The sequence below is a fragment of the Emydura macquarii genome, unplaced genomic scaffold (genome assembly GCF_026122565.2).
Source record: "Emydura macquarii macquarii isolate MOO-44397 ecotype Brisbane River unplaced genomic scaffold, CSIRO-AGI_Emac_v2 contig_1254, whole genome shotgun sequence".
In the NCBI taxonomy this organism is placed as follows: domain Eukaryota; kingdom Metazoa; phylum Chordata; order Testudines; family Chelidae; genus Emydura; species Emydura macquarii.
The window spans coordinates 5,095,691-5,122,471 of NW_027131391.1; the positions used below are offsets into that span (position 1 = coordinate 5,095,691).

At 40.1% G+C, this 26,781-nt stretch overlaps 1 protein-coding gene across 4 annotated transcripts in view; it reads left to right on the plus strand.

The window, feature by feature from the left end:
- Positions 1-26,781, plus strand: part of MED13L (mediator complex subunit 13L) — a 361,336-nt gene that overhangs the window by 301,751 nt on the left and 32,804 nt on the right. For 2 of the 4 annotated variants that reach the window (XM_067550153.1, XM_067550154.1), the window contains 10 exons: positions 1,716-2,662; positions 3,412-3,591; positions 5,232-5,455; positions 9,166-9,358; positions 11,952-12,402; positions 14,932-15,151; positions 18,093-18,281; positions 20,821-21,044; positions 21,476-21,618; positions 25,493-25,651. In XM_067550153.1, coding sequence (XP_067406254.1) covers positions 1,716-2,662; positions 3,412-3,591; positions 5,232-5,455; positions 9,166-9,358; positions 11,952-12,402; positions 14,932-15,151; positions 18,093-18,281; positions 20,821-21,044; positions 21,476-21,618; positions 25,493-25,651 — 2,930 coding nt within the window. Of the gene's footprint in view, positions 1-1,715; positions 2,663-3,411; positions 3,592-5,231; positions 5,456-9,165; positions 9,359-11,951; positions 12,403-14,931; positions 15,152-18,092; positions 18,282-20,820; positions 21,045-21,475; positions 21,619-24,191; positions 25,652-26,781 lie in introns of those variants that run through there. The other 2 variants (XM_067550155.1, XM_067550156.1) reach the window with 2 other exon arrangements.

The following is a 26,781-nucleotide window of genomic DNA, read 5'->3' on the forward strand; positions in this document are numbered from 1 at the left end:
AGTTTGATACATAAAACCTCTTAAAGGCTATAAAAATATAAGTAGAAGGATCTCCTGCTGCAGTGAATTAATTTATAGATGAAGTGGCTCATATCTTTAAATCAATCCTTAAATACTTGAAATCAGGCCTTCTCCAGCTCCAAAGATCTTCCAGTATTCTCAAAAGAAATGCAAAAAAGAAATTACAAAACCTCAATACCACCTAAGGAGCAAATGACTTCTCAGGTTTTCTGTAATAGTAACTGCTTCTAATGGTAACCGGGACTGAGCTGATTATTAATTGCTGGTATTTGTTAAAAAAAATCTTTTATTTTCAATGTAATCCAATTAGAGTGAAGATCATTATTGCACCCGTATTACTGCAGGCTTCTGCCAGAATGGTGTTTGCCAATCAAGATTTCTAGGTCACCCTTTGTCATTAGTCTAAGGAATTCACTGTGCCTCAGATTCACAACTCTTACCAACCTTTGTCCTTTTGTCCTATTCTTTGACTTGGGCACAAGTCAGATAAAGATAACAAAATGATTCTAACGAATCAAGTCTTTATTACAGTTTCTTTTCAAGTTGCTAATGAAGTGTGATCCTTAAAATAATATTTATTTTAAAATAACACATAAAACACACAGTAAGAACACACAAATGTAAAAAATCCATATGTTTCCACTCCTTTATCAAGAGACTGATTGTATTTTTATGTTTTATATGCTGCCCTTAAGGAATACATTTCAAGAAAAATGTTTTATTAGCTTCTCAGGAAGAGAAATGTTATAAAGATCTTATTCGTTTGAGCAATTATGTTGTCCTTAATATGAAGCCTAATGACAAAATTATCTGTTTCTTACTGTAATATGTCACTCCAAAGAGAAGATATCTCTTGTGGAAATATATGACCACATTCTGGTCCCCGAAATTTGGCAGATAATGACAAAACTGTTAGTAATAAGGAATGTGATGACAAGTGGTGACCTAGAAATAACACCTTCAGCTCTTATGTATAAAGAATCTGTAATAGCATGTGTTGTTTTGTGCTGTGAGGTACATAGGCTAGATAAAGGCTGCCTTTTATTGTATGTGAAACACTTTTGTCAGCTGGATACCATACCACCAAGGAAACATTAAAATTTCACCAAGAGGAACCAGATAAATTATTTGTAAGAAGGCATACTGAAGGTAATTATTTACCACAGACATTTTAAAACGTATAGACATTTAAGCTAATTATTTCTAAAGGGAGTTCACAGTGCTGTATAATTATGTGAAATTTCATTTCCCTAGTTTTTAAATATTGGACTTTCTATTTCGTTAGAGACAATTGCATAGTGATTCCACTGAAATAATTTTCTCTCCCCTCCCCAAGTGCTGAAAATATTGAAATCACATTCATTATTTAACTTCAGGTCTTTCTAAATAAGCACCTGAGATTTCAGGTCATAACAGACTCTTAGCTTGTAATCTTTAAAACAGTGTGAGGGGATGTTTTCTGTTTTGTTTTGGTTTGTTTTTTCCTTTTTACCACACTCACAGGTGACTCATAGCTATGTTTGCTGATGAGACTTTGAAAGTTTAGACACAGAGAAGAGAGACTCTTGAATATAAAGATATGAGAGGAATGTCTGAAGATGTTTTCCCTTTATTGTGGTCTCTAGAGAGCTATTTCCTCTGATTCTTGTCTACAATGAACCTTTTGAATAATAACCTTCCTCTATTTTTTGCAGCAATGTGCCTAGTGTTGGGAGCCTGGCAGATCAAGACTATCTTCAAATGAACACTCCCCAGATGAATACACCAGTGACATTAAACAGTGCTGCCCCAGCCAGCAACAGTGGGGCAGGAGTTCTGCCATCCCCAGCAACTCCTCGCTTCTCCGTCCCTACGCCACGCACACCCAGAACCCCAAGGACTCCTAGAGGTGGGGGCACTGCCAGCGGGCAAGGATCTGTAAAATATGACAGCACAGATCAAGGTTCACCAGCTTCTACCCCTTCTACAACACGACCACTTAATTCTGTGGAGCCAGCCACTGTCCAGCCAATCCCAGAAGCCCACAGCCTGTATGTCACCCTGATTCTTTCAGATTCCGTGCTGAACATCTTTAAAGATCGCAACTTTGATAGCTGTTGTATATGCGCTTGTAATATGAATATTAAAGGTGCAGATGTAGGGCTGTACATCCCAGATACATCTAACGAGGACCAGTACCGCTGCACATGTGGATTTAGTGCAATTATGAACCGCAAACTAGGTTACAACTCTGGGCTTTTTATTGAGGATGAATTGGATATTTTTGGCAAGACCTCAGACATTGGCCAGGCTGCAGAGAGAAGGTTGATGATGTGTCAGACCACTTTACTTCCTCAGATGGGAGAGGGAGCCAGGAGGGGCCAGGAACCCCCTATGAGCCTCCTCCTGCTCCTCCAGAATCAGCACACACAGCCTTTCACCTCTTTGAGCTGCTTGGACTACATGTCCTCCAATAACCGGCAGACACTTCCCTGTATGAACTGGAGTTATGACAGAGTGCAAGCAGATAGTAATGATTCTTGGGCAGAGTGCTCCACTGCTCTGGAGCAAGGAAGGCAATATGTGGATAACCCCACTGGTGGAAAAGTGGATGAAGCCCTAGTAAGAAGTGCTACTGTACACTCTTGGCCTCACAGCAATGGTATGGTTCACAGAAGAGGGTTTAATTTTCTTTAGTTCAAAAAACTTAGTTACCTTCGTTAATTTATTTTAAACTTGCCAGGGTAAGACATTATCATTTAAACTTCATGGGGACAAATGCACTCTTGAGGAACAGGATTAGATAAGTAATTTGGAGAGTTTTCTAAAACAATAAGTGAAATACTGGTAAATTTCCTTCTACCTTCCAGCATGCTGTATGACTTTTCAATGTCTCAAATTCACTACAATTCTGTAGGTATTTTGTTTCGTTTTTTGGGATTGGGGTCAAACTCTATTCTAGCTTTCTTCAGTGAGACTGTGGCACATCTCTTTGGAGCATGAAGTCTGCAATCACCAAAAGAGGCTGCTCTTTCTGAAGTGATGCCAACTAAAAATAATGTCAATGAAATATAATGTGTGTGTTTGCTGAAGTACCGTCAGTTCCTGATGGGCTTAACTTGAAAACTATTTTTTACCCTTTAAGCATCTTTAAACCTTTAAGCAAACTTACAGGAAATCACTACAGTCTAGATAACATTTTGTAAAAGGATAGTTGAAAAGAACTTGACAGAAAACTTAGTCTAACAATGTTGTTTGGTAAAGCGGCAGTTTAAATTCTGTTTTACTAGTTACAAAGGAACACAGACTATATGGACACCATGAGAAGCAAGATAAAGGAATCACAGGCCAAAAAAAATTGACATCTTCTCCTTGCCAGAAATCTGATTCATGCCTCTATGTCATTTGTAGTGCTGGACATCAGCATGCTGTCCTCCCAGGATGTGGTGCGCATGCTACTGTCCCTACAGCCCTTTCTCCAAGATGCCATCCAGAAGAAGCGGACAGGCAGGACCTGGGAGAACATCCAGCATGTGCAGGGACCCCTCACGTGGCAGCAGTTCCATAAGATGGCAGGACGGGGAACATATGGTACAGTTTGTTGTGCAACAGCAATGTTCAGATGAATGTTTCCTTACACATGTGCATTTGAATGTTTTCTTTGCTGGAAAGTGCATAAGAACAAAAGTCTCCCCACATGGCTTGTCATTGTGTTTAATGTTTGAAGGATGTTCTTGAATAATGTAATGGGGTTTTTATCTTCCAAGATGACTGACATTGGAGATGGGCTTGAACACTCCTAAAGGTTAGGTGGGGTTCAAAATCCCTGTGTGGATTTGATTTTGGCTTGAACCCATAGCTAGTACAAGTAATAACGTGAAGCATAGAAGCTGTTAAATAAAATTAGAGCCCTAGTAATAAGATTTTAAACATTTTTTTAAAATGTCATATTGCTGATGTGTCTGGAATTAAATACCTCCTGGTTACAAGTAAGACTTTTAATTGGAAATATATTTGACAGCATACGTATTAAGTGAGAACAAACTAATGACTGACCTTTAAATATAATTTTTAACACTTCCTGCATTTTATTTGAAATTCTCTGCTGATCTTTTTGAAGTTTTATTCTGTTTTGCCACACTGCCTCAATTCTCTACTTTCCCTGCACTGACACTTGATGTAATGCTGATTTCCCTTTAGCTATGACAGGCTGCATTACTGAAGTAACTATCATCATGTTCCGGTGCCGCTCTGCCACATGAGAAGTGCTTCCATCCTTTTTTCAACTTTTGTAACTACAATTTGCCAACAGTTACCACGTATTGTAACTGAAATGTCCCCATTTTCCCTGTAGATATATGTGGTGAGGATGTGGTAATGGTTGGTGAATGCTGACTTTTTAGTCATTTATATTTTTCTGAAAATTATCAGGGTATATTTGGGCTCTCATTCTCCAAGCAATAGCAGGCTACACTAGCATTTCTTTTTAGCTAGCATAATCGCTGACAACACTGCTTGTGTGAGTTCTGAGACTTGTTATGATAATCCTCTCATGTGTGATGGTGACTGTTTTGGAGGTTTTTTTATTTGTATTAACTCTAGCCACTTTGCTTAGAAATCAAGACTATCCACTTTGGGAGCTACAGTTTTCTCCACTTGCTCATTTTGCACAACCAGCAGGAGCTAAAGCAAGAAACATTAATTTAGTTTCCATTAATAGATGTCATCACTTTTCTTTAGGTTGAAGGAACATATGTGAAATGGTTATTATATGGTTATATCATAATTTAGACGGTGTGAAACAACTTCTTTACAAGACTACAAGTTCAATCCTCAAGAAGGCCCTGAAATTTTGGCAGAACATTTATGTACAATATACTAGAAGATGTTTTATTGCGATTCTTTAGGGGAATTATTGTAGTGATGCTTGGATTGGCTTCTTCTACTTTGACTGACTAACCTCTGATTTTATGACACTTAAGTACAATGTAAAACTTTTTGCCTGCTAATTTAGGACCGTTATCTGAGGAAAAGGACTGTGGAAAGACATTGTTAATATTTACTGTGGCTGCATTGTGCCTGCTCAGTGTGTGTTCAGGCTTTCAGAAAACTTACCATGACGAGAGATTACTGATTTACAAAGTTTGGCTAGAAAGAGCTCATTTGTTTTTGTACCTGTCAGTCCTTTACAATTACAGTGTCTCTGTAATACCCTATTCTTTTTTTATCAGGTTCTGAGGAGTCTCCTGAACCTCTTCCAATCCCTACTTTACTGTTGGGTTACGACAAGGACTTCCTGACAATCTCTCCATTCTCTTTGCCATTCTGGGAGAGGCTGTTGCTAGACCCATATGGGGGCCATCGGGATGTTGCTTATATTGTGGTGTGTCCAGAAAATGAGGCCTTGCTCGATGGAGCCAAAACTTTCTTCAGGGACTTGAGTGCTGTATATGAGGTTGGAAAGAGAGACTATTATGAATTGTTTAGTTATAACTGTCATCCCAGTTTTAGCACCATGTTCACAGCTGGGATAAGTTTGTGTTCTTTCCTTTCCTTTTTAAGGTATATTTAACTGTTTAAAGCTTAAGTGTTTTAAATAACAATAATTTGTTAAAGTATTTCCTTCAATTTAAAGAGGACTTTCTCCACTGTCAGAATTCAGCAAAAATAATAGAACTGCATTTATTCATTTGCATGTTGACTCCATTTAAGACAAAATTCAGCCCTAAAATACAGCTCTTAAGTGCAGCTGCTGTTTAAGTTGAACGAAACAGGGCATATGCAGCTGAAAATAGCTGAGCAGTAGGAATAGTCTAATAGCCAGATGCACTAAGATATAGAAATACAAGGAGAAAGTGTAGACCTATAAATAAGTCTGAAATATAGGAAAATCTAAAAAGTAGCATGGAAGGGAGTATTTCATAGCACTTTCTATAAAAATGTATCCAGGAACCTCCTGCATAGGTAAGCAGTACCTGCATGAGATGCTTCTCATACATCTGGTGGCAAAGTAGGACGTTTACACCTTTTCCGTTCTGTAGGGGAAGTAGCCAAACCAGAGGGGGAAGAATAAGGGTTGACTCATGCTAAATGACATGTTTCTGGAGCAAAGCAGCGGAGCTTTTACCACAGTATTTAAGACTCATTCATTCTCTTACACACACTTTGATCCTCACCAGGAGTGACATGAGTACAGTTGTGATTTGTGAACCAGTGGTAGCACTACAACTAAGCCCAGTTGTATAGGCAATGCAGATGGAGGGTCTTGTTGCTGCACAGTGTGACAAAGCTCTTCCTCTACCTCAGTGGGTCCAGTGCGTCCTTCTAGCGGTAGGTCAGGGAACTGCTTCACCTCTTAGTGTTCTTCCACTAGTGTTCTTCCAGTTGTGGGTGAGGGTAATACAGCCTCTCTAAGATGGCCACTCCCTGCTGAGTCCCAGTCTTGTCTCTGGTTCTCACAGGCCCTTGCCTCTTCACTGGGGCTCTTGCCCCTCCAGTGAATGGCCGGTGGGTGTGGGTGGGGCGGGCGATCCCACCCTCAACTCCAGGCCCCAACTCAGGGACCCTACAAGTAGCAGCCTCGAACTGTGGCTTCAGGAAAGCTGATAGCTACCCTGGGTTACTTCCCCATGCCCCTTGACTTAATGTCTGGACCCTGCTCAGACAGGGGCCCTTGCTGGGGAGGCTCTTGACCTCTGACAGCCCCACTGGCCATGGTAGTGCTGAACCAAATGTCCAGTTCTGTTTTCCCCTTCTGACAGGGTCTTTTCCCTCAGGCCTGGGAAAGGTCCTTTGCCCTTTTTTGGCAGGGTTTTTCCCTCCCCAGTCTTTGTACCTGCAGGGTACTCTTCTGCCAGCGTTCTGCTCCTTCTCTTAAACCCTCCTGGCTCTTGACAGCGTCTTGCCTGCTCACACACTCTCTGGTAGCTCACCTCACTCCCACAACTCCAGCCGCACCCTTTCTCTGGACAGGAGCTTTTAACAAATCCTGGGCGGGGCCTTGATTGGCTCTAGGTGTGTTAATTAACTTGGAGTAGCCCCTGCTCAGCTACCAGGGAAAAAGGGACTTGCTAAGCCTGGGACTGATTTCTCGGCTCTCAAGCACTCTCTGTTAGCCATCTAGTCTGACCCTTTCACAACAGATACAAAAATTCTATGGATGGGATTTCCAAAAGCAGGCTACATTGGCCCAACCCAATGCTGAGTGCTTCTGAAAATCAATCCATGTGCAATAAGGCCAATGTCCCAACCACAGATCTTTCTCCTTGTTCATGTAGAGGATATCCACACAATCTGCCATCTCTGTCTCACCACCTTTGCAGCATAATCATTAGGTAGACAGAGATGGAACATGTTTTTGAGAAGTCTGACCTGGCAGATTTTCCCTGTTTTTACACAGGAGGGACATATCACCCCAAGTAGGCAGTCAGCTAAAAGATCAAATAAATAAATAAAACTAATAACTAACAAATAAAAAAAACTAATGTCAACGTAGTGCTGTAGAAGCTGTGATTGTGCTGTTTCAAAAGGCCCTATTAGTTGTTTTTTTTTTCAGGGGAAGGAAGTGAAAACCATTAGAAAGCATGGTCTTCTAAATATAGATATTTCTATTTTAATTTTTATAATGTCACAATTTAAGATAGGAATTCACAGTGAGAGGTGATTTCTTACTCTGTTATGAATGGACATGATATTCAGACTAGGAGCTCAGTCCAATATTCTGAATCATTGCGTGCATCTTAAAGTATGCTACTGTTTTTAGAATGAGAATGGGGTCAAGCCCTTAAGTAATCCAGAGCAAGTGTAGATCTTGTAAACAATATACTAAAACAAGAAGTAACTGGTATTAATTACCATTCCAAAGAAATGCTCCTCTAGGTAATGGAACTGCTCCGATTGTGTGAAGAAATTGGACATTTCCTCCACTGGGATATATACAAGTTACAGCAGATACATCACCTAAAAACCTGTGGAAAAATGTTTCTCCAAACAGTTCTCCTTTACTGTGTTATCAGGAAAGCATGCTAACACTGAGATCTGATCAAGGTGAATAATCCGTTTAGGGTAATAGAAGCCTCATCGCTTACACTGTTTCAAATAGATTGGAGGAAAAAAAAGGAATATACTGTGTATTGTGAGAAACGATCCTTCAGTGGCTACTAGTGATAGATAAGATGATCAAATAGGTCTTTTCCATTTTTCATTTCTGTGGTAAGAACAAAGGAATCTAAAATATGAGCTGCTTTAGGTCAGAGAAATCCAAAATAACTTTTTCTCAGACTGAATGATGATGCCAGCATAGCCAGCCTAGAGCAATAACACAGAAAACTGCAGTAATGCTGCTGTGTCAGCAAGAATTCATCCCTGTGTATCGTGTATGAAAAGTTATTCTGGAGATGGTCACTGGGGCTCTGCTAGATCTTTGCACCAACAGAGTCAGTTGTATGACTAATAAGTTTTAAATGTACCAATCTCCTATTTTCTGCGGAAGTGAAATTGATCCATTTACTCATCTGGGTATGGTACTCTTTTAGCCCAGAGAGTACAGTAGAATCCCGTTTATCCAGCCATCCATCATCCGGCTCATATTAACCAAACAACCAGCACATACAAGTCCAGAAGCATGCGATCTCTACTGTGGCCGTACTTTCCCATTCTCCAGATTATCTGAATTGTTTATTATTTGATCTGGCCCTGGTCCAATTTAGATTGAATAATAAACAGGGTTCTACTACATTTAATTGGAATACAACTATCTGTTTTCCAATCTAAAGCAGTAGCAATTATTTCATTATCCACTAGGATGCAGTACTGCTTAGGAGTCAAAGCTCATGCAGCAGAAGGCCCTTGGTTAAAGAATCTGGTGCTTTCTTACACCTGCAGACTTGAAACATAAAACTAGATTCTCTTGTCAACCTCAGTGTGTGCTGTAGAATTTATAGGGGTAGCCTGTAGTTTATAGCCTTAGCTGACTATAAATGTAAGTAAAGTTAGACAGAGATAAAGAATGAGGTAGCCTTTCATTTTTACAATTACGGATTTGTACTATATGGGGCTGGCACTGGAGTAAGGGCATCAGACTGCAAACCAGTCTGTTTATCAAGTTACTTTTTTTGTTCTATGGACGTGACATCTTGTTACAAATATTTCTTCTTGTGCCACCAGATGTGTAGGCTTGGCCAGCACAAACCAATCTGCAAAGTGTTACGTGATGGAATAATGCGGGTGGGAAAGACCATGGCGCAAAAGTTGACGGATGAGCTAGTAAGTGAGTGGTTTAACCAGCCTTGGGGCAGTGAGGAGTGTGACAATCATTCCAGACTCAAACTCTATGCGCAAGTTTGCCGGCATCACCTAGGTAAGTGAAATTGTGTTAGGATGAAAATTAGACTGTTTTGTCTTCAGTAGGTACTTGGGGTTATTGGGGAGGGGGAGACAACTTTCCCTTTAAATGCATTTCTGATCTGGAAAATGACTGTAAAAATAGCATTGTGGGGCTCCATTTTAATAGTCCCTCAGTGATTTCCATATTACATGTGTTCACTTTACAAGTAAAAAGATGTATTTTTTCAAATGGCCAGCTATGTAAACTCAGCTTCAGATCCCAAAGTCAATGTGTGTGTGTTCCTGTTGAGAAATCAGTGTGGTACTCGACATTTGTTCATCTGTCCCAAAGGCCTTCTTGTTTAAACATACATATTGAGCTATTGGAGGGTTAATGAGTACATAAGGGATGCAGTCAGTTCATTGTTATTGAGTGCTTTATCTGATGCCTTAATGAGATTAAAACTTTCATTAGGACTAGCTGACTGAAACTCAACCCAGCAAGATTAAGTTAATATGAATGGGCTGCCTGAATATCAACTGGAAGAATTTAAGTGGCTATTATTTCATGTCCCTTGATGAGCAGAGTATGCCCACCTCTTGTTCTAAATGGCTGGGGCTTTGGCTGAGAGAGGACCCCTCTTCCTATGTGATCCCTTGGCAATATATTATTTGTATTAGCATTGAGGTGCCCCAGTCATGGATCAGAACCCTACTGTCCTATGCCCAGTACAATCACAGAACAGAAAGACAGTGCCTGCCCCAAAGAGCATAGAGTCTAAGTAAGGCAAAAGACAACATGTAGATACAGTCAGATGGAGCACAAGAAAACAATGAAACAGTGCTGGTCTGCATAATAGGCAGTTGTCTCAGAACATCAGTTGCTTAACTGTTGATGAATTTAGATCAGCTGAGGTGTGCAAGTTGAGAGTCCTCTGATATAAAGATAGTAGGGAGGCTACTAGGGTGTTTTCAGCGAAGTCCTTACATTTGTGCCCCGTCACCCTCTTTGGTGTCACAGAGGTTGACAGCACTTGAGTATTTGACTCTGCTGAACTTGAGGGTTGACCTCACAGGCTTTGGAGAAGAGGAAGTTCAGGAAAGTGTTTGAGGGTTTGGGATAGGTGGGCAAATCATGGTGGTTGTCACAGGTTAATTAGTAAAGGGATCATTTAATTATTTTGTTTTAAAAGTTCTAAAATAAGAAACTGGAACATGGGTGGGAGTTTGGTATTAATTAGACTTACATAATTAGCATTCAATAAATAATAGTATCCAACTCTTATAGCACCTCTCATCAGTAGATCTCGGAGTGCTTTTCAAAGAAGGTAAACATTCTTCCCATTTTAACCAGGTGGCGGACCCATATCAGCCAGACCCCTGGGTCCAGCTGAGCTGTTCTTGGTGCAGGACCTTTAGTGAGGATGGGCATGGGGAAGGTTGCTCTAAGCAATCTTTTTTTCTTCCGTACTTTCTGGCCCAAACTGGCCCTTAGCATAACTTAGAGTGACATTAGGGCTCTAGTAATACCAGCTAGAGCAGACCGGAAAGTATGTCTTCACTGCAAAAAAAAAAAAAAAAAAAAAAAAAAAAAAAAAAAAAAAAAAAAAAATCCCATGGCAGTGAGTCTGTGAATTTGGGTCAGTTGACTCAGACTAGTGCTAAAAGACTAAAAATCCAGCATTCTGGATTTCAGATCCCAGGCTCCAGCCTGAGCAGGAATGCTATACTGCCTTTTTTAGCCCCATAGTGCGAGCCCCATGAGCCTTAAGTCAGTTGACCCAGGCCCTCAGACTCATTGCCGTAGCATTTTTTTGTTTGCTTGTTGTTTTTTTAAAAATTTTTTGGTGGGGGGAGGGGGGCGATTTGGGGAGGCTGCAATGTAGACATACCCTGAATCCTCTGAGACTGCTCTGCTGGCTGGGCATTGCTCCATCCCTTGATAATCTCTGTGCTTGGGAGGATCAGAAAAAAGGCCACAGTCTAGACTCTTTATCTGGAAGAATTGCCAGTATCCCACTACTTCTTTCAATTTGCTTTTAGTTTTCATTTACCACGTATCTGGGTAGACCCATTACCATACTGATTAATATGAGAGGTACTCCATTCTCACACCCAAAGTGTGCAGTATGTCCTCAGTCCATGAAGTTGCATAAGGAGCAACCATAATTAAATTAAATCTTCTAGAATAGTAGCTCATGTACTAAAAAAAGGCTTTTAAATGCAGACTGACAAAGATAAAGCTGCTCTGTTAAATGCTCATTGTGAAATGTGAAGTAATTCATTTAGCTGTTTGTGAAGTTGAATACCATCTACAGCCACAAATACAGTATTATCATATCACAATCTAACCAGAAGTAATGTTGATTCACTTCCCCTTCTCTTCACACTGCAGGAACTCTGCAAAGCCACGCCTGTACTTAGGGATAGTTGAATCATATTATTAAAAGGGACTCGTTGCAGAATTGATTCTACAATTAAATATTTATAATGGAAATTATACTCTCAACATTTTCCTTCTCCCTCAAATGTTCTGAAAGCCTAGTACTGTATGACTTTACAATGCTTTCTGTTTGAGATCTGATACACTATCATTAATCTGCCTTTGTGTTTATACACTCTTTCAGCACCTTACTTGGCCACACTGCAGCTTGACAGCAGCCTGTTGATATCACCTAAATACCAAACCTCAGCGCCAGCAAGCCAGGGGCAAGCAATGCCTGGGAACACTGGATCTGTACCCCCAAATTCAACATGTCTGTCAGCTCCTGGGGCACCACCAACAGGCAGTTCCTTTAATTCCACGCCCAATGGTGGGACCACTAACCTTGCAGCAGGAAGTAGTTCAGCATCTGGATCCTCTGTGCCACAATTGTCAGCGTCTTCCTCAGCACCCAGCATTAACCAGATGAGCACTACCTCCTCTTCAGGTTTTAGTGGAAGTGTGGGTCCTGGGCAGAATACCAGCACTGGGGGAAATTCTGCAGATAGACCCCAAGGGAGCACAGCTTCTGGAGGAGATACAGAACCTGGACAGAACTCATCACAGCAGCAGCAACAGCAAGAAGGACCGGAAAGGTAAGTTATTACAATGCCTGAATGAGCCCATGTATTACTAGTTCAGTCACTTATGGTATGTCTACACTGCAACTAAACACCCATGGCTGGTCCATCTCAGCTGACAGGCTCATGGGCTTTGGGCTGTGGGACTGTAAAATTGCAGTGTAGATGTTCAGACTCAAGCTGCAGCCTCAACTATGGGACACTGAGAGAGTGGAGTGTCCCAGAAGCCGGGCTCCAGCCCGAGCCCAAACATCTAAATAGCAATTTTACAACCCTCCAGCCCAAGTCAGCTGACATGGACCAGCCATGGGTGTTCAGTTACAGTGTAGACATACTCTTACCTTCCTGCATTTATATGACTTCTTCCCTTATGTCACATGGACATTCCTGAAATTGCAGGAGGTCCTTGCTTTCCTGCACAGTCTCTCAGAACTGCTGCTGTGGCAATTGTGATTGCAACAGCTGTCTCTGATGTATAGTGTGTGAATTTTATTCATCCTTTGTGTAGTCATTGAAATGAGTTTTATTATTTCACATTGTTTTGTTAAAGGAGGCACTGTTGTTGATAGGCTCAAAATTTGACCCACATTTTTTTCCTTATCTATTTGCAAACTAAGTGTCATTCTGTATATATAGGTTTGTTAGGTGTTCAAAAAATAGTGCTACACCACTGTTATTTCTGAAACCCATTCTGGCATTACAGCATTTCTAAATAACCCTCCAACAAGGAACCAGTGAGTGCCCATTTGATGTGGGGAATAGTTTAGGGAGGTAAGCAGATTTCAGCTTGGTGCTGCTAAGTAGTCATAAACAGCAGTGTATAAAACATTATTTTAAAAATTAGATAAACACATTGCCACCTTTTAAAAATTCTACTTGCCTGGAGCATATACCTTCTTGATGGGTAATTTTTCCCCCTGACACTCTTGTAGTAACATATATTAACAAGTAGATATTATGCTGATAAATTGTCATAACATAATGGGTTAATGACCTCTCATCCTTTAAGTAACAAGTTCAATGTAACCCTTTTTGAAGTTGTTATACTTCTGTTCAGTGGTCTATGCAAAATCCACCACTACAATCAGCACTGAGGGGCAGCCTCAGCAGAGAGGGTGTAGACTGAACTCCTTTCTCACCTCTACATGTTGGTTCCTCCTGTTCAGAGTTGTGGCCCTTTGACAGGGGGCTGTGTGGGTAACCTTCACTGCCAGTGCTGTGCCTCTTCTGTGAATAAAGAGAGGCCTTCAGTTTCCTCTCATTCTGCCAGCTTTCTCCAGCACTAAAACTATTTGTATATGAATGACATTAATCAGCAGGTTTGCAGATGACATTAAGCTGGGGGACATAGTAGATACGCTGGAGGACAGGGATAGGATACAGAGTGATTTAGACAAATTAGAGGGTTGGGCCAAAAAAAATCTGATAAGGTTCAACAAGGACAAGTGTGGAGTCCTGCACTTAGGACGGAAGAATCCCATGCACTGCTACAGACTGGGGACTGACTGGCTAGGCAGCAGTTCAGCAGAAAAGGACCTGGGAGATACAGTGGACAAGAAATCTGATATGAGTCAACAATGTAACCTTGTTGCCAAGAAGACTAATGGCATATTGGGCTGCATTAGTAGGAGCATTGCCAGCAGATCGAGGGAAGTGATTATTCCCCTCTATTTGGAGTACTGTGTCCAGTTTTGGGCCCCCCACTACAGAAAGCATGTGGACAAATTGGAAAGAGTCCAGCGGAGGGTAACAAAAATGATTAGGGGGCTGGAGCACATGACTTATGAGGAGAGGCAGAGAGAACTAGGCTTGTGTAGCCTGCAGAAGAGAAGAATGAGGGGGGATTTGATAGCAGCCTTTAACTACCTGAAAGGGGGTTCCAGGGAGGATGGAGCTAAGCGGTTTTCAGTAGTAGTAGATGACAGAACTAGGAGCAATGGTCCCAAGTTGCAGTGGGAGAGGTCTAGGTTGGATCTTAGGAAAATCTTTTTCACTAGGAGGATGGTGAAGCACTGGAATGGGTTACCTAGAGAGGTGGTGGAATCTCCATTTTTAGAGGTTTTTAAGGTGCAGCTTGACAAAGCCCTGGCTGGGATGGTTTACTTCGGGCTGGTCCTGCTTTGAGCAGGGGGTTGAACTAGATAACCTCCTGAGGTCCCTTCCAACCCTAATCTTCTATGATTCTATGACCACAAGCAGAAAATAGTTCCGTATACTGTCATTCACTGATTTCATACTAATCATCTTTCTTGTTCACATTCTTCAGAGCTAGACTATTCTGGGTGTTTCAAATAGGGTTGTGTCACTCTTTTAGCAAGCACCTTTAACAAATTATTAACAGGTACTTTGGTGTGATATACTCCTTTGTGTAGATATAACCTCTTATCAGCCACTGTTCTTGAACTGTGTTTTTAGTTTTATTTTCTCAATGTAAAAAGAAAGCCTCCCCTTCACACTCTTTCCTTACTCACCCAAACTCTTAGAGCAAAAGAATAATTAAACTTTGTAATTTGCTTATGCACTTAACAATACATGTGTCTCTAGTGTTACAGAAAGGGAGAGAATAGGGATTCCTACTGACCCAGAATCTGCAGACAGCCATGCCTATCCTCCAGCAGTTGTCATCTATATGGTCGATCCTTTTACCTACACTGCAGATGAGGAATCTGCCTCAGCCAACTATTGGCTGTTAAGTTTGATGCGATGCTACACAGAAATGTTGGATAACTTACCTGACAATATGAGGAATTCTTTCATTCTCCAGGTAATTCTCCCATACTCAATATTTTTACTTTAGAGATTCATTCTACCACATCAAACTCTGGCTTGCTGCAGGTTACAAAAAGATGTAAACTGGAGGATGGGATACTGTGTTTGAACATAATGCCAAGTGCTGCTTTGCACAAAGTTTAGATAATATTTACAAAATGTGTTTTATTAAATGTACAATACATTAAAATAATATCCTGGTTGTGACATAATGCAGGAAATTTAGTTAAGGGGCCACAGTACTCTTAAATCATTTCCTTTGTGTATGTTCCAGCACACGTGTTCTTTGTTGGGTGATTTCTGAACAGTGGATTACATTCCATAGCAGACAGAATGTGATGGCACTGTCTTGGAAAATCAGTGTTGTAGCTGTGTTTATTATGAATCTCTTTACTTTGTGTATTCTGTGTTTTAACCTGTTAATTATATTCACTTTTCAGGTGTTTTGTTTAATATAAGTTCAGTATGTGAAAAAGATGTATCTAATGCATAATGTGCACTACTGTATTACTACATGCTTGTTAAAATATATCCTGATATAACTTGAGTACATAGCAGTAGTTACTTACTGTGGAGTTATGCAAGGATGAAACTTATGTCACCAGGAGCAGAACTTGGCCCTTTGCGCAGCCTGCTTGCCCTTGCACTGTATATGCTTGCCTCTTCCTCAGAGACTCAGCTCTCTAATAAATGGGAAAACAGGGCAGATCAGAGAATGCAAATAGTGGACAGCTTGCATTGTGTATGTGAGAAGATGCAAAAACCTTTGGCCAAAATTTTCAAAAGTGACTAGTGATTTTTGGGCACCTGTTTTCGTAGGTGCTCATCTTGACAATTTAAAGGGCTCTGATTTTCCAGATGGGGGTACTCACTTTTTGTCTGAAAATCAGGCCCTCTCAAGGCGTCTCAGGTTGGGCACTAAAGACATTGGAACTTTTAATAATCTTGACCTTTTACTGTACCCCAGGACTTCTATCACCAAACATTATTTATTACAGTTTTGGTGTAAAATGTAATATTAATATCCCAGCTGCATATTTTAACATGGTTCATTCCAAAAGATTGCTCTGGTCCAGATCAAAAGATATTAAAAATGAAATAACCAGTGTCATTTCAGTGACTGAAACATAATATGAGTAGATCCTGCACTGCTTGAAATCAATATTACATTTAGATCTCAGTTTGTGTAAAACAATTACTTGCCAGTTCTCAATTCATCTTGTTTATTTTCCGCGTACCTGTAGTTTGGTGCTTGATGTGTGGCATTTTGCCCAGTATATGTCAAAACAGCAGATGTTTCTTTAAATAAAAAGTTACAGGGAACGTTAAGTACAGCACAGTCTCTCCATTGCTGTTCTTGGGAACACAGAATCTGGTTATGTTCAAACAAACAAACAAAAATGTTTATAGGCTTAGTATGATGTAAAGAAGAGTTGCTACTACTGAAGCTGTGTGATAAACAGATCATGCAGTTAAACACTATGGTACTTTAATTTAGTGGACAATATATACCAACCAGAGTTCAGATGGCCTATCACCACAGATCATGTTTTTTGTTATTAGGTTATTGTTGTTGTTTAGCATTTAGATTGAGGTAGCACCTAAAGGCCACAATAGGTTAGGCACTATAATAACATAAATGACAGTATCTGCCCCTATGAGCTTGCCATTTAAAAGACAAGACACGTTTCCACATTCAGCTCTGCTTTACTGTATTTCTCATTGGTACTTAAAGAAGGAGCTGAAGACAAGGCAGAGTACTTTGAACTCAGCTCTCAAATAAAAAGGGACTTGCACTGAAAAGATTCTTTTTGTATAGTTTTGTTTCTGAAAAAACATTTTCTTCTTGTTTTTCCTAGTCTCACTGTGAGGATAGGTTCCGGACACCAGACCTCTCATTTGTCATTGAGTAATCTTCAAAAATTAACCTATTTAATAAAAATAACCATATAGTTCCTGAGATTACCATAGTTTTCTTCCTATATTAAGAACAGGAGAACTGCAGCTATATATAAGAGCTGTACCTGAAATGCACAATTCAGGCGTGTTTGGCTCCAAGGTCAGTGAGGCCATCTGAGAAATTCAGACATGGGTTAAAAACATTCTCAAGTTTCAGGGATGTTTAGGTATAGGGTTTTGATTGGCATCCACCTTAAGTGTCATATTTATGCTGCATGTCCTATGTCACAGATAAACTGGTGATCTGACCGGATCTGCACTTACAAGATCCTGGTTTCATTCAGGTTAAAAATAAAAACTGTCCCATGGTTTTAGGGTATTTCTTTTAAACTCCAAACAGTTCCTCTCCATAATGCACTCCACTAGGATGTATATACATAACTAGGTGTTTGTCCTTCCCAAACTGCACTATGGGGCCAAAAGGTTGAGTGGAGTCAGAGAAGGAATTCAGCAAAGTAGAGGACTTAGGTGGGCAAATCATCTTTCTTCTTCTGTTCAATGGTATTTACAAAGAAATTGACATAGGAAGCCAGTTTTTACTTTGAGCCTCTAATAGTCAGTCAGCGTACCCGGGATTTTTAACTATAGTTCAGTATCTTGTCCAGAGGGCAACAAGTAATTACATTTCACTGGGTTTTGGTGGTCCTGGACTGCAAGACAATAGGATTTTTTTTCTAGCCTGCTCTGAGATATAACCAAATAAAATAAACTGTAGCTCTTTATAGCATTGCCCATATCAATAATACTTACAGCACCTTATACTATGAGGCCCCAGTCCTGACTGAAGCTTGTGGGCACACTACCATAATACAAATACAGCACTAATATATAAAGTGTCTGAAGTTGCTTAGTGAATAATGAATGCCGGGTCTAAATAAACCTGAATTTGACTTGTTTTATTTCATGTTGTTGGGGTGGGAAATAAGCCTTTCAGTGCTTCTAATCTTGATTTTTATTGTTTATACATAAATGTATAGATTGTGCCTTGCCAGTACATGCTGCAGACAATGAAGGATGAACAGGTTTTCTACATTCAACACTTGAAGTCCTTGGCATTTTCAGTGTACTGCCAGTGCAGGCGACCGTTGCCCACACAGATCCACATTAAATCTCTCACTGGCTTTGGGCCAGCTGCCAGCATTGAGATGACCCTCAAGAACCCTGAGGTTAGTATTTGTACCGGGACAGCAAGGTGTTTGATTCAGTAATTGATCGCATTTCTCAGAACCCAGAAAGAATGAGCATGGGAAATACTTTGAGTAGCCAGTAGCTTTCTTCTTTTCAAGGTATTGGAGATGATGATATAGGGGAAAGAAAACACCAAATTACCTGTTTGTAGAATTTAGGCTTAGCTCCAGTAACTCAAGGTTAGGTTAGTTGTAGCAGGACATTGTAGAAGTTTTAGAATTGACAGTGCTGTATTCGGGACTTTACAAGCCATGTTTTCCAGTCTCATTGCCTAAATTATATCTGTGAAAAGTGATTATGTGCGTAGCCTGATGCTTCCATATAGAAACTGGGTAGTTATGCACATTCAGGTCTAATGTTCAGCTACCTGTGACAAAGGTAAATAGAGAAATCCCCTCTGGATTCTGCCCCTTCTCATGAAATGATTATAATGGTCTGTGGACTATTAAGTGATTCTGTCTTTCATCTGATCCTAAATTTGCAAAGATTTAAGCTCTGTTTCCTACATTTCAGAAGTCTCAAGGGAAGAATAATCCTTCCTATTTCCCAGGAGTGTTCTTCCTTTGGGAAATACCATCAGATTTACCTTTATTTAGATTTAACTAAACATATACAAAAAAAAACCAAACCCCATTTAGCAAGGATATTAATTAAAAATGAAGTTCCAAAATCATCATAAAACCAAAATATCAGCACATTTGCTCTCATGCATACACCCACCAGAATCAAAAACAGATCCAAATCCAAATCTCTCCACTTCTCAAAATTCCCCAAAAATATGTAGGCCTCAGTGCACCTGCCCCCAAAAAACAGAATGTCTCTTCAAACAGATGGGCTATGCAACATGCTCTGTAGGTCAACAATATTGGGCTGGCTTTGACCAAGGGGAACAGTGAATTACAAAGTCGAAGGATCCTCTCAGAAAACACTTCCAGCAGCTCCCTGTCTTACTCTAATAGAGGTCTAGCACGAGAGCCTGTACTATTGCTTAGGTGTTGCATTTTGTAATAGTGCTGTGACAATATGGCATTATTTTCTAATGCCACACCTGAGCTTTTCCAGTTTATGTGCAGACTTAACAGTGGTCTCTATGGTGCAGAACAGAGTGGGGGGGGAGGGAAGAGGACTAAACGAGTGGAAAGGATCACTGTAGGAGAGGATGGGATAATAGATCTGGATGGTCAGATAGGGGTGGTAGAGGCAAAAGGAAAGAAACAGATGAGTTTTGGTAAACAAAGGGGAAGAGAGAGAGCAGAGAAGTGACGGTGTTCCAACCTGTATAAGAAAGCAGAACATTACTTTTCTTCCTTTCTCCTCAAACTGATTTATATATTCTTTCTTTGTCACCTTTATAATTTTCAAAGAGACAAAAGAAGACACAAACTTAACAGGACAAGAAAAGTAACATTTTCACATGTAATTGTTTGTATGACTGCTCTCTCCATTACACATGTACTTCCCATTCAATACTGACAAACGTATTCTCAGTTAACTGAAAAGTTAGACATGATAGCCTATAATTCCTAGATCACTTACAATAGACGGCCTATCCAATAACCTCATTAGCTTTATAATTCCTGTACTGATACAACCTAATGTTTGAGGGGGAGGAGGTTTAGCAAGGTAATGACTGATTACTGTCAGGCTATGCATTGTTTCAGGGGTTGTGAATGAAAGTATTTACACGCAGAAGCAGAACTGAATTAATGCAATTATTAAAAACGGTGCTGAGTCCCAGGGGGTGTCCTTCAAAATCTGGTAATTTTTTTAGCTAAGTGAGTTAGTGATTACAGTAGAGCTGATTAGCAGCAGGCCTGCTGTTCAGCTCTGACACTGAGATGTCCAGAATAGCTCTGAAATTGGATTTAAAAGAAAAACAAAGGTTTGTACTTTATAGGATTTCAGATACTTTGTATTTATATCATGATTCTCATTCATGACACTTGCTATATGAGATTATATCAGCACTGTCTTCATAGAAGCCCCTATTTTAAAAGGTTTATAACTTCTGACTCTCATTCCATTACTCATGAGTTATCAACTCATCACTAAAACATACACATATTTCTTAGATCGATTGTTCAGTAGCCTGTATATATTTAGTATGTATATATAGGGAGCATGTTCTAGCAATTAAAACACAAGGCTGGGGGTCAGAAAATCTGAGTTTAAATTCCTACCTCCTCCACAGACTTGCTATGTGGCTTTGGGCAAGTCCCAGCCTCTGTGCTTCAGTTTCCTTATCTGTAAAATATTTATAAATAACTAAAAGTACATGGGACTATTTGTGAGACTGTCTGAATTAGGTAACGTTTATTGATACTAATGGATTCCCTTTTGTTCATCTGTTTCAGAATATATTATTTTTGACTATGAATTCCATGGCTTCTACCTGTTTGTTTCATAGCCCTCATATTTCTTTGTTTATATATCACCATTCTATGTTATACGTTTCTTACGCAAACACAGCTTTTGATAACTCTGTACTGATGCCGATGTTGCTGACCTTGATTACAGCGCCCCAGTCCAATTCAGCTCTACTCTCCTCCTTTCATACTGGCACCCATCAAAGACAAACAAACAGAGCTGGGGGAGACATTTGGAGAGGCCAGTCAGAAATACAACGTGCTCTTTGTTGGATATTGTTTGTCTCATGACCAGCGCTGGCTTCTGGCATCCTGCACTGACCTCCATGGCGAGCTGTTGGAAACCTGCATTGTAAATATTGATTTGCCAAACAGGTAGAAACCTTCAGTTTTATGTTCAGTTTGGGTTGATATTTCTATATCTTCACTTGGTAATCTGGCTGTTTGCACATCCCTTTCTAGTCCCCTCTGATACTGTGAATGGTGATAACATTTCATTGTAGTGGTGGTTTATGTCATACTGTGTTAAGTATGGAGTAAGAAAGTTGTTGTGTTTGCTTTATAAATGCCAAGTAAGCACATCTCTAAGCACAGCTGGTACAGTGCTCAGCACAATGGTGCTCCTTTTGCGACTGGGGCTTTTGGGCATTATTGCAATGGCAGTAATAAAAGCTCTGTGGGTATTTAAATGTAAGCTAGTCACTCAGATATTACAGTGCTGGAGGCGGTATAAGAATTCAGTTAGATAGTAAATAGTGACACGGGGCAGAAATATGAAATTCTTCCTTCATTTCCCTTATCTCCAGATCAAGGAGGAGCAAAGTGTCTGCACGTAAAATTGGTCTGCAGAAGCTGTGGGAATGGTGCATTGGGATTGTACAGATGACATCATTGCCCTGGAGAGTTGTAATTGGGCGACTTGGAAGACTAGGCCACGGGGAGTTAAAAGGTATGGAAAGCTAAGATGTCATGTGCTGCGAAGTAGAGCTACAGGACTAGTTTAGTGGTCAGGCAGGATGGTTAGTACAGTGGTTCTCAACCTGTGACCTGCAGCTGCTTGCAGCCCAATCAGCACACATTTGCAGCCCATGTAATATCCTCAGGGCCATACAGGTAGTATACATATTGTGTGGATGTGGCTCACATAACACACAGAGGGCTGCATGTGTGGCCCACAATGGTAAATAGGTTGAGAACCACTGGATTAGTAGATTGTGCATGATGCTGCAAACCAGGCACTACAGGAGTTATAATTCCACCTCTGTACTAGTCATTTTATCTCTCTCTCTTTCCCTGTCTGTACAGTGCAGATAACAATATTCACTTGCTCACCTGCTTCCCATAGATGTGTGGATTAGCTAGTTACTATGTGAACAGTGCTTTGAAAATACACATTGCTGTATGGTAAATAATATTATTACCTTTGCTGAACGCTTACACAACATGTATGTCTTAGTAGCTAAGAAAAACCCCCCAAAAGAACAGGAGATTTTGTTTTGTTTTTTAAAGTATTACAATCTGCTCTATCCAGTTTTACACATTCTCAGCTTAGTATTTAAATGTTATTAGCTGTAGCACACAAGGCAGTTGAGGTAATTTAGTGCAGTTTGGCCTGATGAGCTCTATTAGTGTTGAGCAATAACAAAAGCATAATGACTGCAATCATAAAAAGACTAGTAAGCTTAAAGTGAAGTACAGCCTGACATTACTGGGTGTTGTAATATAGTAGCATCACAGGTATAATTTTAACCCAGGAAATGTGATTTCTCTAGGTGGAAGCCCTGTCCTGGTCACAGGATAGCATAAGCTTAAGGTAACTGAGGAGCTGGCCCATATGGATCCTGTCAGGATATAGTGTTCAGAGGAAAGTAGCAGATACGGGGTTAAGATCTGATTTTAAACTTCAAATGGAAGCAATTCTACTGAATACAGTGAACGTACTGAGCAACATGTCATAATTATGTAAATTGCAAAGTAACTAGAAATAAACTGATAACTAGGGCTTACCTAATATTAGGGTGTACCTTGTAGTCTGCAAGGGACATCCAGCAATTGGCATTCCCATTAGGGGATTGTGGACATGGACAGAGCTCTATGGAGAATTTTGCTTTGGATTTTCTTTCAGCATAGCCTGTGTGCAGAGAATTTCATTCTCCAAAGCTGATCCAAATTCACAGAACAAGATAAAACATTGAACAGGTTTCAAAAGATCAGCAACTTGATGTGGTATATGTTGAGGTGAGGTTGTAGGTCACCTCATTGTAAAGATTGTAGAACTAACTTACAATAACATTTGGTAGATAGCTATTCATACATTATTCTTTCTTTAAAATTAAATGAATATGTGGGCTAACGGAAGTTATTTTTGGCAGCCCATGCATTCTAATCACTTGTATGAATACTTTCTTTGGCAGGCCACTGAATGGCTATGCTGTAAAATTCCTTGTTCTGTCCAATACAGTAAAGCTGCAATCAGCTTGTGCTTGTGCTGAAATAAGTTGTGACCTGCATGTCTGCAATACTTAAGAAATGATTACAAGAAACAGTCTTACAAACTAGATTTTGAGACTAGCAATGTGGTGGTGCTCTGGTGCTGCCATGTAGTTGACCTCAGGTCAGTTTCTTAGGATAGTATGAGGTGTCTCATCACTTCAGGCAGCAGCGTTACAGCAGTTACATGTTTAGCACATAGATTGGAAGAGGAGTGCCTGACTTCACTCAGGGAACACTCCCTCCTCCTGATTTAAAGATCAGCATACACGGACTCTGAAAGGAGTTCCTCCTATCTTCAGTCTGAAGGATGGTGGCTCTTATGCAGGTCTGGGTGAATGATTCCACCGTGAAAAATGGATTGAGTCTTAAGGCTGGGATGAGGAAATGGGTAAGACATTTGGTGTATTTTGTTGTTTCAATTGGAGCATGAAGGTAATCTAGGCTGGAGGATAAAGATCTTAATTAAAACAGTGTGCATCCTCCTCTTACATTAATCACCTAAGGTGTTGTAGTGACTTATTCAAAGCAATCGCAGATTCATGGGTTTGGGGCTAATTTAAAAAAAAAATCAGATAAGCAGCACGTATCGTTTTTCTGTACCAGCACTCAGGCTAGCCATAGGGAGCTATGTAGGAAAAGAAGCAGAAATCACACTACCTTCAATTCAGTTAGTGCAGAGAAAGGAGGAGCATAAATTGGCTTTAGGAAGAAGCAGCTATCTATCTCTTGGTTGGGGATTGAGGTGCCAACCACAGGAGTGTCAGTTAAAGTGGAGAGGGTGAAGAAGAACAGAGATTGAGAACTTAATTTAAAATCAGCAGCACACTTCCCCTATCTCTACTGTGAATCAGTCTGCTTAGTTGTGGTTCCTGGTGGCTGTTTTCAGACGATACACCTCAGCGTCTTGAACTGCTTTTGCTTTTTCAGAGGAGCTCCTCTGCCACTGTTACACAATGCATAGGAGTACTCCTATTCAAAACTGTCTGTGAATGAACACTCACCTTCACAGCTCTTTCTTTTTAATTATAGCTCTGTGTGGCATTTTCTGGAGGGGTGTGTGTGTGGAATTCATGAAGACCCAGCACTCACATTTCAGGCACACCAGTTTGCAGCATGTTATTCAGATTCAAACAATTGCATTTCTACTTCATCTGTAGAAAAAGGATCAGTTCAATTGAAGGAAGATCTAATGTAAAGAATGCTCATGCTGAAGTGGCATTAAAGTAATAGGACATGACAGGTAGTGCATTTCTGGGGGATTACTGCATGCTCTGGGTGCACTGTGAGGTACGAGGCCAAAGGCCAAGTGTTTCAGCATTTCTAATTTCAGTAATCCCTCAATGCACTGCCTAGAGCATCTTATTGCTAAAAATTAGGAGGAAAAAGAGTGTCTGTTTGCTTGAGTGATGCACATTAGGAGGCAGTTCAGAAAGTGTTGTTTGGATCCAGAGCTCTGATCCCATTTGTAATTATAAATCAGGTTCCTTTTAGAAGGACATTTCTTCTGAACATTACCATCTTTCCCAAAATTCAAACATTAGGGCAGTTGCATTGTGTGTCAGTGATAGAATGTGTGTGGCCAAGGACTGTGTAATGGGAACAAAGCTGATCGTTAGTGCTACATAGGGGTAATAGCTGAGATTTAGATTACAGTTAAGGGAAGAGAATGTTTTAATCTCAGACCAATAGTTAAGAAATACCATCTTCTGTTGTCACCAACATAGTGCACACTCATATACAGTGTATCTTCTTGAGATAGCATATTTGACTCCAGTGGTTGTGTAAGATATGATTAAGAGATCCAGTGCAAACTTACATGGCCAGAACTGTTACTAGAAGACATTGTGAGGGAAGCAACACTTCCTGAGCCAGAAAATGATATTTGTCTTCTAACAAACTGAATGCACTTTACAGTAACTCTTTCATTCCTTGTTCATATCTTAATAGAAAGGGTCTCTCCTGGGCTTCTTGTCATTACCAATGAAAGGAAAGATATTCCACTGCTTAAAGCAGGAGAAACAGTAGAACGTGGCTTTATTCCAACTTTAACACAGAATCACTTTAAGTGACATGATCAAGTCACAGTCTCTTTGTGCCTTTGTCTCCATTTGTAAAATCAGCATTGTACTTTTCTGCCTCACAGGGATGTATTGAGACTTAATTTATTAATGTTTGAGCTCTCCAGATGGAAGATGCCATAGAAGCACGAAGTGTTATTCATATTTATTATTTTCAGCCAAATACCACCATATTACAGAAGGTAGAAATAACGCTACTGAGATATTTCCAGAGTTTTGTTACAGTCTCTTGAAACTAACTCTGCATTTCAGACTGGAGTATCCTCCTTGGGGAGTGTTCCCTGCAGACAATCAGCAAACAGCTGAAGGAAGTGTGCCGCATGTGTGGGATCTCAACAGCAGACTCTCCTTCTATCCTCAGTGCCTGTTTGGTTGCCATGGAGCCCCAGGGGTCCTTTGTAGTGATGCCAGGTAACTACAGAAATGCATGTTACTAAAACTTTTCCTTGGCCTAAAATCCACATTGAAAGTGCGTCAAGCTGCGTGGCTTCTGGCCGCGTTGGTGAGACCTCACTGGGATAGATGAATGAAAGAAGAGCAAGAAAAGCTATAATTTGGGACAGCCCAGTGGACTATGGTAGTACTTGGAGTTGCAGTGGTGCGGGGAGTTCACTTTCTGGAAGATTTCTTTATGCTCTACCAAGCTGATGGGTTCTCCTGGAAGCTTCATTTTGAAAGTCATGCCCTGGAGGAAGGCTGGTTCGTTTGCTCAGCTTGACTATATCACTGTTGTATGGGCCCTGACACAAAGAGGGATGCAAAAACTCCTGCTGTGGGTACACTCTTATGTGTAGAGGATTAAAAAATGTGTGTGTGTCTGCGGGGAGGAGCAGGAGATTGGAATTGTTACTTACATTGAAAGTGAGGATAAAACCATAGCTCCTGTAATATGCCTTAGTTCTTGAAAGGGACCCTGTTATGTACAGAAATCCACAAGAGAGAAAGCAAATTAAAATTAAATTCATGAGGCGTCTCAGCAGGTAGTGGAAGTTGTTATAACAAGCAAGAGATGCTGTTGAATTTATCATGGAACAATTTTCTCCTCCTCCTTTGTTGTATTTGTTCGAATTGTAGTTATTTATTGTTTCTTTTTGTTGGCTATTTTGTGCTTGAATTTCTAATCACTCTGCATCTTGGAGAGTGCTACATTTTATATTGCTTTGTGAATTTGGGGAAATTTTTTTAATTTACAAATCACTATTCAATTCTTAGGTTAGGTCAGATTTTGATTAGCACTGTAGATTACAAATAAGGCTTCCACTTTTCAACAAACAAGCAAACAAAAATTCAGAGGTATTTTTGGCAATAAATACTTTGCTTTAAAAAAATTTTTTTTTTTGAGATAGATATTTAAATCTTTCCCCCCTTCTCTGTCAGTTTTGTGCTGCTTCTAAATGTGAAATGGACTAAGGAGCAGCATCAGATGACAGAAGGAAAGATGGAGAGAGGGATGCAGTATTAGAGTTCAAGTGGCTATAGGTTCCATTTATACAAATAGCGTTGTGATCTTAAAATTCATCAGGCTTTACCAATAAATAGGC